At 38.4% G+C, this 18,042-nt stretch overlaps 1 protein-coding gene across 3 annotated transcripts in view; it reads right to left on the bottom strand.

Annotated features, from left to right (window-relative positions):
* SNCAIP (synuclein alpha interacting protein) overlaps positions 1 to 18,042 on the bottom strand; it is a 92,129-nt gene that overhangs the window by 50,989 nt on the left and 23,098 nt on the right. For all 3 annotated transcript variants that reach the window (XM_027652603.1, XM_027652604.1, XM_027652606.1), the window contains exon 2: positions 2,159 to 2,261. In XM_027652603.1, coding sequence (XP_027508404.1) covers positions 2,159 to 2,215 — 57 coding nt within the window. In that variant the 5' untranslated portion in view covers positions 2,216 to 2,261. The remainder of the gene's footprint in view (positions 1 to 2,158; positions 2,262 to 18,042) is intronic.

Genomic DNA, 18,042 nt, shown 5'->3' with positions numbered 1-18,042 from the left:
ATTATCCTATGCTATTTGATTAGCAATAAATTAAATTAATATCCCCAAGATGAGCCTTTTTGGCCCACAACGGTAACTGGTGAGTGATGACCCTCTCCTCGAAGCACAGGTTTTTTGTCATATTTTTGTCCCCATCTTGTTAATGAAGGGGGAGTGATAGAGTGGCTTGGTGGGCCCCTGGTGACCAGTCAAGGTCAACCTATCACAATGAGGCTTTGAGCAACCTGACTTAGTGGAAGGTGTCCCTTCGTATTACAGGGGGAGTAGAAATGAATGACCTTTGAAGGTCCCTTTTAATCAAAACCATTTTATGACTCTGTGATCTTGGAAAAAAAGTAGTTTCCTTTTTCTACATGTACAAAAGCAAAATAAAAAACCCAAAACAAAGTAAACCAAACCAAACCAAACCAATCAACCAACCAACCAAACTCCAAATGAACTTATATATCTATTTGCCTTTTAAAACAAATTCCTGTCTTCCTATCTATTTTTTTTTTGTCTATTTAATTTTGATCATTTTTGATGAAATGGACTACAAAGGTCTGGACTATACACAGTAGCTTTCTAACTCAGGTACATTTGTAAGAGCATAATTTTAACAGACTTTTTGCTGTCATTATTTTTAGTCACTCCTCTGCACTGGATTAGAACCAGAGGGCTAACAGGAACAATATAATTGGCTAACACTGATGCTGTTCAGCTGCTCTCATCAGAACAGGCTAATGATAAAATGTGAGGGTTAGGCATCTCTAAGTGGTATACAGTAAGACATGAGTAGAGCACTGCAATAACCATGAATGCTCTTCTTAATCTGGATTCTGATAACAAATCTTTTGTCCTCTTAATTGCTAAAGCAGGGAGTAAAACTGCTACCTCAATAATCTGTGCTGGTTTTTTATTTAATGTTCAGCATCCAATGAAAGAACAGGCTATTAAAGCAGGCAGCCTGAGCTGTTCAGCAGAAAAGTAAGTAACTCAACCCACCAGTATGCAGCAACAGCCACAATGGGAGAGGCATGGAGAGGTTACATCTATTATGTTTTACAGTTTTACAAAACTGAGTATAGAAACAGATACCAGGACATAATCTAGCACATAGCAGCAATAAAAAGAAAGTTGCCCATAATAAGGTATTCACTCAAGATTGCTTCATTGTCTTGTAATATTTTGGGCATTTGCCATATTCTGCTTTAATAAAAATTTAATAGTACAATAGGTACAAAAAAAAAAATCCTCTTCAAAAGGAATCTATCTGTGAATAAAGCATCTGGAATGTTTTAAAATGAATCAAGAGTCCCAAATGCTAAAGGGAAAACCAGGCCTTTTGTTAAAAAAAAAAACAACAAAACAATAAAACCATGAAACGTGGAAGGAGACAGTGGCACACTTTCCTCTGAAAATTGTATTAATAAATTTTCTTATAGGAGACTTGATTTATGTACTCAAGTCCATTGTTTATCAGACATTAAACACAGAACAATTCTATTGCACAAAAAGCAGAAACACTGGCAGTAGGAGTAGTGTTAGGAGTAATAGACAACTATACTGTATCAGTGCTTCCTGCAAGAACACTAACAATGTACATGAACAACACTTTTGCTTGCCACTATACTTGCAGTTGTTTTAGTTGTGACGCTAAGGATGAGTGCTGCCTACAAATCCCTGGAAGTCTTTCTATCTCTTGCTGTACTCTACCAACTCCCAGGTAGCTACAACACACCAACTGATAAAATCCTGATGTATTTGGAGACAGCTACTGGTGAAAAGGGCAAAAGTGAGAGAAGCAGAAGTTTTTTGACAACTGAAATACATTTAATTAAAAAAGGTAAACTTACAATTTTCATGTCTAAGGCTAGCACTACAGCACATAAATCATTCAGGACAAAAATGGATACAAGCAACTCAGAAATAAAACTAATTTATTAATATGATTTGCAAGTAGTTTTTACTACCTGAAGGAGAGGAATCAAGTTTTCCTTCCCAGCTTATCAGAGATTTCCTTTACAAAACATCTTATTTTATTCTAGATTCAACCTATTTAAACATTCCTACATATGCAGTAAAAAGTGTGGCTTCTAACAAGTCTTGTTTGTTATACCAGGACTAAGACATCTAAGATTGTCTCAACATGAACAAATAAAATAGAATTTGTACTTACCGATATGTCATCACTAAAATCTATTTCATCCAAATCAAGGTATTCAGGAGCTTCCATTATTCTTCTGTGGACATTTTGGGTGAGTCAGCACATAAGTAAAGACCTAATTAAGACAAAAGAAATTGATTGTCTTTAAATAAAGAGTCAAAACGACATAGAAATGGTTCATACAGTTGGTATACATAGCAGTATGCTATACTTGCTCTCAGCAGATTACTGAAAACATTTAACTTGAATACTAAACTCTATCATAACTTAATCCTGAAAGCTAAACATGATTTGCCACATCTACTCCACATATCATGAAGCAGATATTTCAATCTTTAGGATGAATAGCTAAGCAGTACTTAAAATGGAAGTCAAAAATGCTTGATTCAGCATCATTCAGTCCCTCCAGAAGCTCAATACAGGTGTAAAGGTCTAAGCTGTTGAACATTCTCGTAACCTTGCAATCATACCTGTGTTAAAGATGTATCTTCTCTTAAGGATGCAACTTCTGTTACTACAATTTTCCTCTCCCCAAGATGGCAGAAAAGAAGAGAGAATCGTGTTGTGCACAGAAAACAAAATCCTATCACGCTTTTTCTCTGCTTACAAGCAGAGTAACACCTAGCCCAGCCAGTGCATTACAGATGAATGGTGTACCACCACTCAGCCTGCCAGTGTCTATATCACAAAACAGTTACGAAGGCAAAGCCAGAATTATATCAGTGTGCACATATTATCAGGGGCCTTAACCAGTTTCTCACAGCAAGAGAAAAAGAAAATTCTCTTGCAAAGTAAGAAATTTGGCTGCAAAAGTCATTATGTAGATTTGAATAAACTGTAGTTCAAACAATCAGAAGATCAAAACCAATAACCCCTCATTCTTAATTTTAACCAGAATGAAGGAGTGTGTTATCACTACATACAAGTGCAACAGAAGTAGAAAAGGAAGGTATTTTAAAGGAAGCTGAACAAGGAAAACATAATGCATTTTTAAATACTATGAGGCATTACATAAGTGTTAAGTATTATTAGGAAAGAAAATAAAACCCTTCTGGTACTTGTACACAACAAAAGGAAATGCCTGAAGGAAAAAAATAACACAAGCCCAGTTTATTCATAAGACAACTGCCAAGAAATATGTCAATGAATAATGAAGTCAGCTGTGTAGGTCTAAATAAAATCACTGTGTGAAATATTCATATGCATTTAAGATTTTCCTAGGATCAAGGGTCTGAAAAAAATGCTTTTTTGCAGGTGTCATTGGCAAACAAACCTCAGTCATTAATCTCCCTAATAACAGACTATCCAAGCACAAAGCTGGCCTTAAGACACCTGTTCTTGAGAAGTTATTAGAAAGCAAACCAAGAGGCATCTACAGCTTTAAGCTGAAATAGATTGAAAAGCAAATTTTTGTTTCTCACCAAGTTACTGAAGAAAGCACTATCAGCATCATTTTCTCATTAAATGAATTTACTAGTTCTGGCTGGGATGGAGTTAATCTTCTTCACAGTAGCTAGTATGGGACTGGGTTTTGGATTTGTGCTGAAAATATTATTGATAATTCAGGGGTGCTTTCATTACTGCTGAGCAGGGCTTATGCAGAAACAAGGCCTTTTCTGCTCCTTACCCCACCCCACCTGTGAGCAGGCTGGATGTGCACAAGGAGTTGGGACAGCTGAGACAGGTGACTCCAACTGACCGAGTAGGATATTCCAGATCACATGGCATCATGCTCACTCCATAAAGCTGGAGGGAAGAAGGAGTAAGGGGGAGATGTTTGGAGTGATGGTGTTTGTCTTCCCAAGTCAGCATTAAGCATCATGAGGCCCAGCTCTCCTGGAGATGGCCAAACACCTGCCTGCTGATGGGAACTGTGAATTAATTCCTTGTTTTGCTTTCCTTGCATGCACAGCTTTTGCTTTCCCTACTAAACTGTCTTGATCCAGTCCATGAGTTTTCTCACTTTTACTCTTCCAACGGTGAGTGAGCAAGTGGCTGTGTGGTGCTTAGTTGCTGGTTGGAGTCAAATCACAACTATGAAAAAGAATTAAAAGAAAAACAGATTTAGGAAGGGGAAAAAGTTATTGTGCAAGAGCAGCCTGGAGAGAGGAGTGAGAATATACGAAGAGCAACAGTTCTGCAGAAACCAAGGTCAGTGAAGGAGTGGGAGGAGATGCTACAGCTGCTGGAGCAGAGATTCCCTTGCAGCCTGTGGTGAAGACCATGGTGAGGCAGGATGTCCCCCTGCAGACCATGGAGGTCCATGGTGGAGCAGAGATCCATCTGCAGCCCATGGAGGACCCTAAGTCAGAGCAGTTGGATGCCCATAGGAGGCTATGGCTGTGTGGAAAGTTCATGCTGGAGCAGGCTCCTGGTAGCACCTGTGAACTCGTGGAGAATGGAGCCTATGTAGGAGCAGTTTGCAGGCAGGGTTTGTGACCCTTCTCCACAGAGGTAGAGACTAGCTATCAGTTTATCACTGTGACTACTGATACCAGCTCAAATCAAATTATTAAGTCAGTTTTAGCAAGACAAACGCTGACTGTATATGTCAAATGTATTTGACAACACTGACTATATACGCCAACAACCAGAGGGTGGTTGGGCAGTGGAACAGACTCCCCAGGAAGCCCGAGGGAGTTCAAGAAGTATTTGGACAATGCCCTCAGGCAAATGGTGTGATTTCACAGATTTCAGAGAATACTCTGAGTCAGAAGGGGCCCACAAGGATCATCAAGTCCAACTCTTAAGTAAATGACACATACAGGGATCAAACTCACAACCTTAGTGTTATTAGCACCATGCTCTAACCAACTGTCCTGTGCAGGGGCAGGAGTTGGATTTGATGATCCTTGTAGGACCTTTCCAAATTAGAATATTCCATGATTCTATGACTCTATATGTACTGTCCTACACAAATTAAAAGATTCTATCATTACGTAAGGTGATAAATGTATGAAGTAAGAATGAACATTAAAATATAAAAGTTTAAAGGTTAAAAACATCTATGGACCACAAAACATACAAATAGTCTGAAAACAAACTAACCCTTCAATAAGTTTCAGTTTTTCACTGGAATTAAATGGATTACAAAAAGGCCCATCCACTATATATAAAAATCAATGGAAGAGATAAATAAAGCTGCTCTAAACATGCCATGCAAGCAATAATCAAGAAGTGACACAATACTTTTATTTTTCAATTAAAACTGATTTATTTGGTTAATAAAAACTCCAGTAAAAAAAACTTCATAGCTTTAGTAAAAGGATTACTGTTCCCGAATTACCACATACCTCAAGATTTTACAACAAAAAATTCTTAACCCTTCAAGAAGCTATTGAGGCAAAAAAAATTGCTGTATCCATGTACAGCTGACAAAAGGACTGCATTTTACCTAGTGATGTACACAACCCATGAAGTCAATCCACAGTCTTGTATAATTACTTCTCCAAAATGTTATGTTCTGTCTTTTTAAAAAGATAAAGACTATGAAACACACAAAGGCCAAAGAGAAAGTTGGTAACCAAAACAAACACATTTTCTCTACAGAAAACTTTCTGAAGATAGTGTTCAGTTATAGAAAAGAAAGGGTAAGAGATTAATGTATTCTGTTTGCTACAAGATTTAAATTTTTTTTGTGATAAGGTACAACTGGACAGCAACTAAGTCACATACTACAACTAATAAGATTTCCCATGACTATACTTGGAGTTTTAGTCAAAAGATGTATTTTTTTGATACAATTTAACACAGTAGAACTACAATATGTATGATGCAAACCATATGGTAAGGATAGTCACAGAGTTGTGACTATTTTGAAAGCTTTGCAATGGCTGAATCCAGCACATTACCAGAAGCATAAACAATCTGAATAGCATTCACAAGATCATAAACACAACTGGTCAAATTCAAGGTAAAAATAATTGCCACCAAAATTGCAACTGCCCGTAATGGAGGACATGAGATGAATCATGTCTTTCCAGCACCAACATCAAAGCAACACAGATGACTGTCTCTAGCCTGTCAGTGGAAATGTTTGACATTTAACCTAAAAATTTTCCTAACTGTGTTTTGGAAGCTAGTAATTTAATATTCCACAAAATTTTAGCCAAAAAAAGGGAATTTCCTTTTCTGGCAATTTGACTTGCAGAGAGACACATGCATACACATGTATGTTTTTTACATGTAAAAGAAATCTGGTCTGCTTTCAGAATTCACATCTAAAAGAAGAAAACCACACAAACATCATTCATATGTACTCAAGAAAAATTGGCTTTTTATACTTTTGTGAAGCAGTTCACTGGGAGAAATCATCAAGCTAACAATTACTACACAGAAACATAGTAATAATAGTATCAATACAGTAACACATTGCATATGTTGCATTGTAACAGATAATAAACAGAATCCAAAACCAAACTCATCCTTCTCCTTTTCCAACACAAGCAACACAGATTTCCTCTGCTGCTGTCCTTCTCAGGCAGAACTAGACATCCGAGTTCAAATCCTGTTGCTAACAAACATGCAACAAAATCAGGTGAATGAGGAAAAAAGGGACCAAAAAACATTTCCAGTATAATACTAATATTACTAATAGTAGTAGTGAAGTATTAGATGCAGGGAACCAAACCATCAAGCTCTGTAAACACTAACACTTCACTCTGGATTGATTACCTGCATATGAAACACTTAAAATTGTTCACAGATTTAATTTTTAAGGTGGATCAAGCCTTGGATTTTTCTATCCACTGTGTCTCAAACAAAGAGTCACACCATCAGCAACCCCTAGGGGCCGATGTGCCTTTTGAGGATGAAGAATGTGGGAACAGCAGGAATGTTTTAAAAGTAAGTTCAACTGCCATGAGCTAACCCATACTAGTGCACATCAGGCAAGAACAAGGCCATTACAGGTGAGCATTTGCTGTCTGGCAATTAACTGAGTGAATGAAGATGCTGATGTGACGGGCAGGATATAAGCAAATATCATGTTCAGTTTCTTGTTCTGATTGCTAAATGCAAAACTGTGAAACAAAAAAGCATAACTGATCTTCAGTAACTCCTTTGCAAAAAGGCTGTAGTGAATTCAGTAGCTTCAAAAGGAAATTGATCCAGGACCTCAGACAAAAGCAGTCTCAGTGCAGCATGTGAAAGACTAAATCAAAGAGGGAGCACAGGGAAAATGTCCTTTACTGAGCCAAAACAAAACAAGTAATTGAGAAAGCATAACTTTAATTATTTACGGATACATAAATAACACGAACAAGTAACAATAAAAGATCTGCTGTCAATTAAATGTTTATTTCAGTTGTAACTCAAAGAAATCCTACTAAACGTCACATGGGATTTTATTTGCCACATCTCAGAACTACTATAACAATATATTTGGGGATTTACTTAAAGTTTCAATCAAATATAAAGGGAATCAGATGTAGAATACTTCTAAGTATTTGCAGAAAAAGGCTGTTTTCTTACAAACAGTTAATATTAAAGATTTAGGCTTTAAATGCCAGCATGCCAAGACAGTTGCTTTTTAATGAGGGGATAAAGTTACAATTTTCAATTATAGGTCTAAGACAACAAAATAAACATACGGCCCTTTCCTAAGCATCAGGAGTTACAGTAGCTCAAGATGAACAAGACTGTGGGCAGAAAGGAAAGACTTTACATCTTTAAGTACACAGTATGTGTTTCAACTAATGCTTGAAATCTGGTAAGCGTTTGAATTTTATTCCCTAACATTAGGAAATACCAAGATCATAAGCCCAAATTTCTTCACTTTCAAACAAATAGAAGAGTGTAATGTTACATTATGTTAAATCTATCTAGCACGCAATGAAAAGCCCAGTACCCAACTAAAATCTACAGCTCAGGAAGGCACGTCATCTTGTCAGCACTAGGAAATATCTAAAAATGAATTCAGTTCCTCCATCCTCAAATTCTGCTGTAACAGTGAAGTTCTACCAAAAGTTAATTTAGCCTTTCAACCTTATTTAATACACAGTCTGAGGAAAGCACTACAGTATGTTCAGGAGGTCTGCCATAATTTGGGGATGTGAGAATGGGACTGTTGAATGAAAGCAAGTAGGTTCCTAACAGAGTTAGTCTGGGCTAGCACTACCATCTCTGTAGCTATCATATCTCTTACTGCTTCTTATGCTTCCTGGTGCCTAGCTGTGTGTTGTCTCGTACTAAAGACTACATGTTCTTTTAGACAGGTATTGTGTGGTCACTCTACATTTGTCTGGCTTTTCATATAGCTGGTGTCTTTGCTTATTAACAGAACTTTGTGGTGCAAGAGTGATTCAATTAAACAACAAACATGATACAAATACACCGCAGTGGACTCTAGAAGAGGTCACATTTGAAGCTTTGTAGCAGATCCCCAGGACAACTGAAAATCTCTATTTGCTAAATACAAATGGTGCCTTTGCAGGTGATAAATGCAGAAGTCAAGGAGAAAGCATCAAAAACATAGAAAGCATGCACTTCCATTAGAATAGAATAGAACAGTTCAGTTGAAAGACACCTACAGTGGTCATCTAGTTATGAGTAATACATTAAATTTAACACTATACATACATACACTCTTAGAAGACCCCAGCTTCTCATTAATATCTCTATTATTTTTATTATTTCTAAAGGGGATATAATCTATAAATTTTCAAGCACATGACTTTGAGACTACAAAGAGCAACAATGAAGCTCAAATGGAGGTTTATTTGCTTTTCAAGCCTAGTACTTTAACTTCACATGTTCAAATAAAATGGCAACATAACACGGTTAGACTATGTTGACATTTTTAAGTCATATATGGGTTTGTGATAAGATAATGCACTCTGAAGTGCATTGTGCAACCAACTTTTGTTACTTCTAGGGCTCCCAAAGTGTTTTTTTCTGGTTACATGATATAATTTTTTTCTTTACTTATCCTTAAAATTACCTATCCAGTCAAATTTCAAATATAAAAATAAAAAGGGAAGGCTCAATAGGAGCAGTAGGAGATATTAAAGAGTTAAGATGAATTTTAAATAATAATTTATTGTAAAAAAAAAAGTTACAGTGAGGTTGAAAAATTAAGTGATTTATTTCAGTGAAGGAATGAATTCTGTGACCAGGATTACCTAATCCCTTATCGCACTTATTCAGCAATATTCCCAAGTTTAAAAGTTCACAACAGCAATTCATAATAGTATGATATCTCTAAAGCAAGTAAAAATAAAAGCACTGGTTTTAATCACCACTCAAGAACCATCAATGCACAAGCTACACTGACAGGACAAGAAGACAGAATTCAGCAAAGCACAAGATAAGAACAAATGTATTTGCTCCCGGCCAAGCACAATCGACCCTCTCCTAGTCCTATACCTGGACTTCAAGAACACATATTCATCCATATCACTTGCATATAAAGGAGGTGATTGTCCCACTCTACTCTGCACTGGTGGAGCCTCACCTCAAGTCCTCTGTACAGTTTTGGGTGCCACAGTATAAGAAGGATCTAAAGGTATTAGAGAGTGTTCAAATAAGGGCAACGAAGATGATGAAGGACCTTGAGGGGAAGCCGTATGAGAGTGGCTGAGGTCACTTGGTCTGTTCAGCCTGGAGAAGAGGAGACTGAGGGGACATCTCATTGCAGTCTACAGTTTTCCTGTGAGGGGAAGAGGAGGGGCAGGCACTGATCTCTTCTCTGTAGTGACCGCTGACAGGACCCAAGGGAACTGCATAAAGCTGTGCCAGGATAGGTTTAGGTTGGATACTAGAAAAAGATTCTTTTGGTGGTTGGGAATTGGAACAGGCTTCCCAGGTCATGGCACTAAGCCTGGTAGAGCTAAAGAAGCGCTTGGGTAACACTCTCAGACACGTGGTGTGATTCTCGGGGCTGTCCTGCGCAAGGCCACGAGTTGGACTTCAACGATTCTTGTGTTTCCCTTCCAACTCAGGATATTCTATGATACTATGATTCCTACGGAGTCTTAGGAGAGATGCACAGACAATGTGTGCTCACAGCCCAGAAAGCCAGTCATATCCTGGGCTGCATCAAAAGCAGTGTGGCCAGCAGGGTGAGGGAAATGATTCTGCCCCTCTGCTCCCCTCTGATGAGACCCCCCCTGTACTACTGTGTCCAGCTCTGGAGTCCTCAGCACAGGAAGGACATGGACCTGTTGGAGTGGGTCTGCGGGACGGTCACAAAAACAATCAGAGGGATGGAACACCTCTCTTGTAAGGAAAGGTTGAGTGAGTCAGAGATGTTCAGACTGCAGAAGAAAAGGGTCTAGGGACACCTTATTGCAGCTTTTCAATACGTCAGAGGGGGCTTACAAGAAAGATGGGACAGACTTTCTAGTAGCTCCTGTAGTGGTAGAACAAGGGTTAATAGTTATAAACTTAAAGAGGATAGTTTAGGCTAGATACAAGAATAAATTTTTTACAGTGTGGGTGGTAAAACACTGGAACAAGTTGATGAAGAGGTGGTAGATGCTCTATCCCTCGAAACATTCAAGATCAGGTTGGATTGGGCTCTGAGGAATCTGATTGATGCATGGGAGTTGAACTAGCTGACCTTTAAACATGCCTTCAAACACAAACCACTCTATGATTCTATGATTTCCAACAAGTCATATGGAAGTAGGTAATAGTATATGGTTCACCTACTCTATCTTCTACTTCCATGAATTTAATGGAACATTCATCATAACAAAGACTGATACTATGTAAGTAAAATGTATGTCAGCAGGCACAGAGTGAAGATAAGAGTGTGCTTATTAAGACAGTTCCTTGTAGTTGTTAGGTTTGTTGGGTTTTTTTAGCACATATATCTTATGGTAAGTATTACCCTGAGGATGACATCTGTAACTAAAGTACAAGCAACTTTGTCATTAATATCTACGTGACTAAGATGTTAGCCACCTTAAGGAAGGAGTGTCTATCTGGCAATTAGGAAGCATCTCCTTCTTGCTTTTCTAAATACTAGTCCATTTAGCTGTCACATGAGTAACCATTAGATTTAATATTAAAAGACAGTGATTCTACTCCTTCATTTCCAAAAGAACACAGAGACATAACAAAACGAAACTAATATTCAGGCTACTGAGTGGTCTGACTAACTGAAGAGTTGTTTTTACTGTTTTTACTGTAACACAACCTGAAAGACATCTCCTCACTGTAAACTACCTCAGATTTCTTATAATAAACCCATCATTTCCACCCTCTAGTTTTATATTTCCTTCAACATTCAACATTCATGCATTAAAAAAAACTGGACTCCAAGCATTCAGCCGGAAATACAGACTTCAGCATTTTGGAATAAGGTCTAGAAAAATAAAGTTGTTTGTTTCAATTAGCCTTGAAGGAGAAACCTTTGGAGTTGGAAATTAATAGCTGTTATTTCAAAACTGAAACAGCACACATGATTCAAGCACTGTACAAAAGCTGATGCACTGCCTGCTTAACTTTAATGACAGGATCAAAACAAATAAGAGGTCAACTGATATGCTGAAAAAATTTCTCTGGCTTTGATTAATCTATAATTTTATTCCCTTTGAACTACTACAAGGTTATTTGTTCTTAATATGAAATATCCACAGTCATGTAAAATTAATATGCTTACTTCAGAGCAATCTAACTTATATGGCAACTGTTCCAGTTCTTTCATTACAGCTAAATCTTTCTGTATGCTTTAGGACTCCTCAACATGCAGATCAAAACCAGATCAAACAACCTCCCTTTGTAAATGACATATGTACATATATGTATAAAAGGAGGGGAAAACCAGGCAGAAACCTCACTAGAACACTGAGCAAGAATACACACTGCTCCATTGTCATAACTTATTTCTATAATGCCACTGTCTGTAGTGATCTGCTGTCAACAGAGGCCAGACTAGGACAGCAGCCTTACTGGACACTCAGTCTGCATTTGAAGTAAACATAGAGCTGCTGCCTTGGATGCAATCCACAGACAAGCTGTAAGAAAAGCAGGTGGTGGGATTTACTAACATCTTAGCTTTTCACGGAAGTGGAATCTTGTCTGGCTTTGCCACTTACCCAGTTGTCAACTCATGCTAGTAGGAAAAGCAGTGCTTTAACCATGCACAGAGGTACAGCTTCTCCTGAGTGCACTGCAGCACTCCTCTCCTCTTCACTTGAACATGTTGCTGTATGCGCACACAGGCTCCACAGAGTAACTATAACCATTAATGTCTATAAGCTCATTCCTTATTTATTAATTTTCTGTATAAAAAAAGAGATTCTACCTGTGAGGGGAGATTAAATGAAACAATGCACTCTTCATTCTTAGCCATTTTTTGTTAAAGGCCATTAAACTAGTCAAGCATAGAAAATATTCTCTAGTTCTACTTATTTCCACTACTGCTTTCATGCCACTTACCTAAACTGTGGTGTACTACTTCCTGCCAGCCACTGACCCTACTTGGGCATAAGGCCTGCTCCTTCCACTTGTTTAAAAAGGGTCTTTAAATGGTAATGAACTTCTGCTTCTTCCTTTAAACTGCTCTATGAATATGTGTTTAATATCATGACTAAGCTTGGTTACCATTTGTTCCAAAATCAATTTTTTCAGTCTTCCCACTAAATACATTTGTGACATCATGACTCTAAAATAACAAAGTGTTTCTCCTCAGTGTAGAGAACAATAGTTGTCACATCTCTGTTAGAAGAAAAATACTAATGTCCATTTGAAATCACCTTTTGTGAATTTAAAAACCAGCCACCTAGAGGCATAAGAAACAGTCACAAAATAAAGCAAGCTACCTAAAGTGTGAAGTTCTTATAATTCATGTATGAAATGGTCATTTCTCACAAAAAAGATCAGCATCATCCCCATGAAATATAATTTATTTTCTCAAATGAAATGTTCCAATTGTTTCAAAAAGGATACTTCAGGCAAACAGTGCACTTAAAAGCAGAAATTTTAACACTAAAGACTGAATTAAAAAAATTATTTTCCATCAATAAAAATAAATTTTCAGAAAAGTAAAATCCATTTCCTCAATGGAAAAAGTGAGAAAGTGAGTAAAGATATTTTTAACAGCTTTACATATACTTAGAAATAACTCATCAATTGATCAACATTATCCCCCAAAACAGCAGAGAGTTGCTGAGGCTAAAGCCCAGAATGGCTGGAAGGGTCCACCTCAGATCATTTAGTTCAAACCCTCTGCTCACACAGGGTCAGATAGCGCAGGTTAAATTCAGGACTGCTTCTAGCTGGTTTCTGCATATGTCCAAAATGTCTGCAGGCAACTGTGCCAGCGTTTGACCAGCCTCACAGCAAAAAAAGTGTTTTCTTGTGTTCAGACAGAATTTCATGTGTTTCACTTTGTGCACATTGCCTCTTGTTCTGTCAGTGGACACCACAGAGAAGAGCTTCAGTCCCTCTTCATTCTATCTCATCAGGTATTTATACACATTAATAAGATTCTCCCGAACCTTCTATTCTCCTGGCTCAACAGCTCCAGCTCTTTCAGCCTCTGTTTATATTAAAGAGACTCCTCTGCCTTAATCATCTTTGTGTATCTGTGCTGGACTTTCTCCAGTAGGTCCATATCTATCTTGTACTGAGGAGCCCAGAACTGGACCCAGTGCTCCAAGTGTGGAGTCATCAGGGCCACCCCTCTTGATTTGCTGGCAACACTCCAGAAGGCTGTTGGTGTGGGAAAAGAAAGGGCTTAGGGATGACCTTATTGTAGCCTTCCAGTTCCCGAAGGGAGCCTACAAGAAAGATGGAGAGGGACTATTTACAATTTAGAGACCGGACAAGAAGCAATGTGTTCCAACTGCAAAAGAGTAGGTTTAGATTAGATATTACGAAGAAATTCTTTACTGTGAGGTTGGTGAAGCACTGGAACAGGTTACACCAAGAAATGGTAGATGACCCAACCCTTGAATGTTCAAAGTCAGGTTGGATGGGACTCTGAGGAATATGGTCTAGTGAAAGGCATCCCTGCCTATACCTAGATCATAGAATCATTAAGGTTGGAAGAGATCTTTAAGATCATCAAGTCCAACCATCAACCCAGCACTGCCACTGTAACCCCTGAAACACTAAACCACATCACCCAGCACCAGATCCAGACACCTCTTAAACACCTCCAAGGATGGTGACTCCACCACCTCCCTCAGCAACCTATTCCAAAGCCTGACCACTCCAGCAGCACAAAAATTTTTCTAATATCTGGGCTGAATTCCCCCTGTCTCAGCTTAAGGCCATTTCCCTTAGTCCTCTCACTGCAGGCACAGTAGAAGACACCGGCCCCCACCTCACCACAACCTCCTTTCAGGTCACTGTAGAGAGCAGTGAGGTCTTCCCTGAGCCTCCTCTTCTCCAGGCTAAACAAATCCAGCTCTCTCAGCTGTTCCTCACAAGACAAGTTTTCTACACCTCTCGTGAGCCTTGTTGTCATTTGCTGGACACACTCCAGCTCCTCAAGGTTCTTTCTAAAGTGAGGGGCCCAGAACTGAATGCAAACTCCAGGTGTGGCCTCACCAGTGCCGAGTACAGGGTGGATGATCGCTGCCCTGGTCCTGCTGGCTACACTACTCTTGATACAGGCCAAGAGGCCATTGGCCTTCTTGGCCACCTGGGCACACTACTGACTCATATCCAGCTGGCTGTCAACCAGCACCCCCAAGGCCCTTTCTGATGAGTAGCTCTCAAGCCACTCCTCCCCAAGCCTGTAGTGCTGCATGGGGTTGCTGCGACCCAAGTGCAGGACCCAGCACTTCACCTCGTTGAACCTCATGCAGTTGTGCTTAGCCCATTGATCCAGTTCTCTCTGTAGAACCTTCCTGCCCTCAAGCAGATCAACACTCCCACCCAATTAGTGTCATCTGCAAATTTACTGAGGGTGCACTCAATCCCCACATCCAGATCATCAATAAAGATGTTAAGCAGGACCATCCCCAAAACTGAACCCTGGGGAATGCTGCTAGTGACCGGCCACCAACTGGATTTAGCTCCATTCTCCACAACTCTCTGGGCCCAGTCATTCAGTCAGTTTTTTACCCATCAAAGAGTCCACCCACCCAAGCCATGAGCAGCCAGTTTTTCTAGGATGCTGTCGGAGATGGTGTCAAATGCTTTACTGAAGTCTAGACAGGCTATATCCACAGCCTTCCCCTCACCTACTGTGTTACTTTCTCATAGAAGGAGATCAGGTTGGTTAAGTAGGACCTTCCTTTTGTAAAACCATCTCGGTTGGGCTTGATCCATGTTGGTTGGGCTTGATCCCCTGGTTGTCCTGCATGTACCATGTAATGGTACTCAGGATGATCTCTTCCATAACCTTGCCCAGAATCAAGGTCAGGCTGACAGGCCTGTAGTTCCTCGGATCATCCTTCCGACTCTTCTTGTACATGGGCCTTACATTTATTAATTCCCAGTAAACCAGGACTGCTGGTAGAGAATTGTAAGTGGTTTGGCAAGCGTTTTTGCCAGTTCCCTCATTACTCTGGGGTGGATTCCATCAGGACCCATGATCCTTAAGGTCCCTTCCAACCCAAGCTATTATATGATCCTATGATCAATAAGTGTTTGCAGACTCTTCTTTCCAGGGCTGTAACACATGGGATTCTTTCAAGCAGATCTCTGAAAAGATTTACGGACTATTATTTATGGTGGCTATTACATTAACAATTAATTCTTCCTCTAAGCATTTATTATCTATTATTTTGCTAGTTTGTAAATGTGTGTGATAACAGAAAATTTCGAACATATAATGTAAGATACCCAACTTTGAAAACTAAACCCAAGGTAGAGATGAAGACTAATTTTGCATTTTATATGAATTTTTTCAAAAGTTGGCATGGTTTCAATTATTTTTCATTTTAGCGTTCTTTTTATATATTGAAGAATTCAACAGAGATAAGAACAAAAAAGAGAAAATCCTGTTTAAAGGCTTCTTAGGGTATGTAGAAACAGAAATACCTATCAAAATAATTGTTTGCATAATCATGACATAAACAAGCTGCAATTAGGCTGTACTTATCATTTCATTATGCTGCTCATTATGACCAAGATATCCTGTTTGTTCTGCCTGTTCAAACAGAAAAAAACCAACCCTCTTCATGAAAGCAATTCTTTAACAGTGTTTCAAAAGGAAGCTGGAGCTGGTAAACACATGTTCTTATGGGAAATTGCCATAATCCTGACTATATCCCAGTAGGCTTTGAAAATATTTCTCACAAACTCTCTTATATAAAATCTAGAACATATGTATGACAGATGATGCTTCACATCCTTTTAAGGAACTTTCTAGATTAATGAAGAGGACTTTACTCTTGCTTTTCCTTTCAAATGTCTACCTTTTGCTACAAGTATTCTGCAATATTTGTTTTCCCTCCTGTTTTCATGATTTCTGCAGTTTCATGAATCTGCAAAAGAGACTATGGAAGTTTACATCTAGACCCCCTACTGACAGCATCTTACTGCAGGTTTCTAAAGAAGTACACCCAACACAGTCTATTGATAAATGCATTTCATTATGTTTGTACCACTATGCTCCTACCATTCTGCCAGGGCAATTATCAGAGAAATCAATACAGTTGTTATTTTTTGTGTGGTTGCTAAGAGGATTTGAAACTGATATCACTTTTTTTTTTTTATTACCATCGACTGATATGCCAGAAAGAACACAAACAGATCAACACAGCTCCCTTACTAATTGTCATTCAGCTGAATATCTACAAGCCATTAGGGACATATAAAAGTCACAAATTTCTGGATGGGGAACACTAGCATTGATGAAAATTTTAAAAAACTTCACCACTTGGAAAACATAGATTACTCTTTAGATTCTAAAATGGACAGTATGGTTTTCTCAGCTATGTTTTCTTCACTTCTTCTTAACTGAGTTTTTGCCTTCTTGCATCAAACAAGGCAACTCAGTTAAAGGAAACCAGATCATATTAGACATGGAAACATTCTGAATGCAACCAGAGAAAAATGCAAGAAATATCTTGAACTTTTTTTTCCAAATATAGTTCGTTGATATTCCAAATCAGAAACCTAGCAATTTATCTTTCTGAAGAGCTCTGTGATCCAATATCACCTACTGTAATTATCTATTTTTACCAAAACCAAAATCAGTAGCAATCAGAACTCTGCCAGGACTACTGTGCATGTTGTCTCATGCATCATCTTCTTTCTCAATTGTTATTTTTTCCAGAATCGTTTTCCAGACAGATGAACAGCAATGCCTCATTGTCTTCTATTCATTGGAACAATCCTGACCTTTACGATTTATGCAACTTGAAATTATGTATTTAAAAGACAGCATAGATTAGAAAAGACAACACTTCTGCCCCGTGTAATTTACTAAATTTTTAAAAAGTGGATTTAGAACTCCTCTATTCTGATTTACCAGCATTTTGCTCACACATATGCTGCATTTGTAGAAATAGCTGCAGAAAATACAGGAGAGAAAAAGAAAAAAATCAGACCTTTAGTGAATATACAGAAACTTATAACTGATGCCCTCCATGTTGAAATATCACAGATGGTAAGATTAATTTTTAAATGAGTGTTCCTTCTTTACCACATGTAAAAATATAGCAGTAGTATTTTTAACTTTTTGGATGTCAGTTGGCCACAATGACTTGCTACTACAGTTGGAAACCAGACCACAAATGTTCTACCACTAAAGTTTAAATCTATCTCTTGGTTTTGACTCCATGCTATAAATTACTAAAACAAACAGAAAAACTTTTCATTTGAATTTCTGTTACTTTCTATCCAGGAGTCTACTCTCCAGACAACTATTCAGACTTCCCTGATCTGTTACATGTGACTCTCTTAAAGCCCAATATTTTCAGTGTTCTGCCTAGAGGATTCAAGCTACTTCTGTGGGTGTCACTGTTAATTAAGGACACATGGAAAGG

The sequence above is a fragment of the Corapipo altera genome, unplaced genomic scaffold (genome assembly GCF_003945725.1).
Source record: "Corapipo altera isolate COAL_440 unplaced genomic scaffold, ASM394572v1 61286, whole genome shotgun sequence".
NCBI lineage: Eukaryota > Metazoa > Chordata > Aves > Passeriformes > Pipridae > Corapipo > Corapipo altera.
Note: the sequence above shows the minus strand (reverse complement) of the source record. Positions and strands in the feature narration are given on the sequence as shown.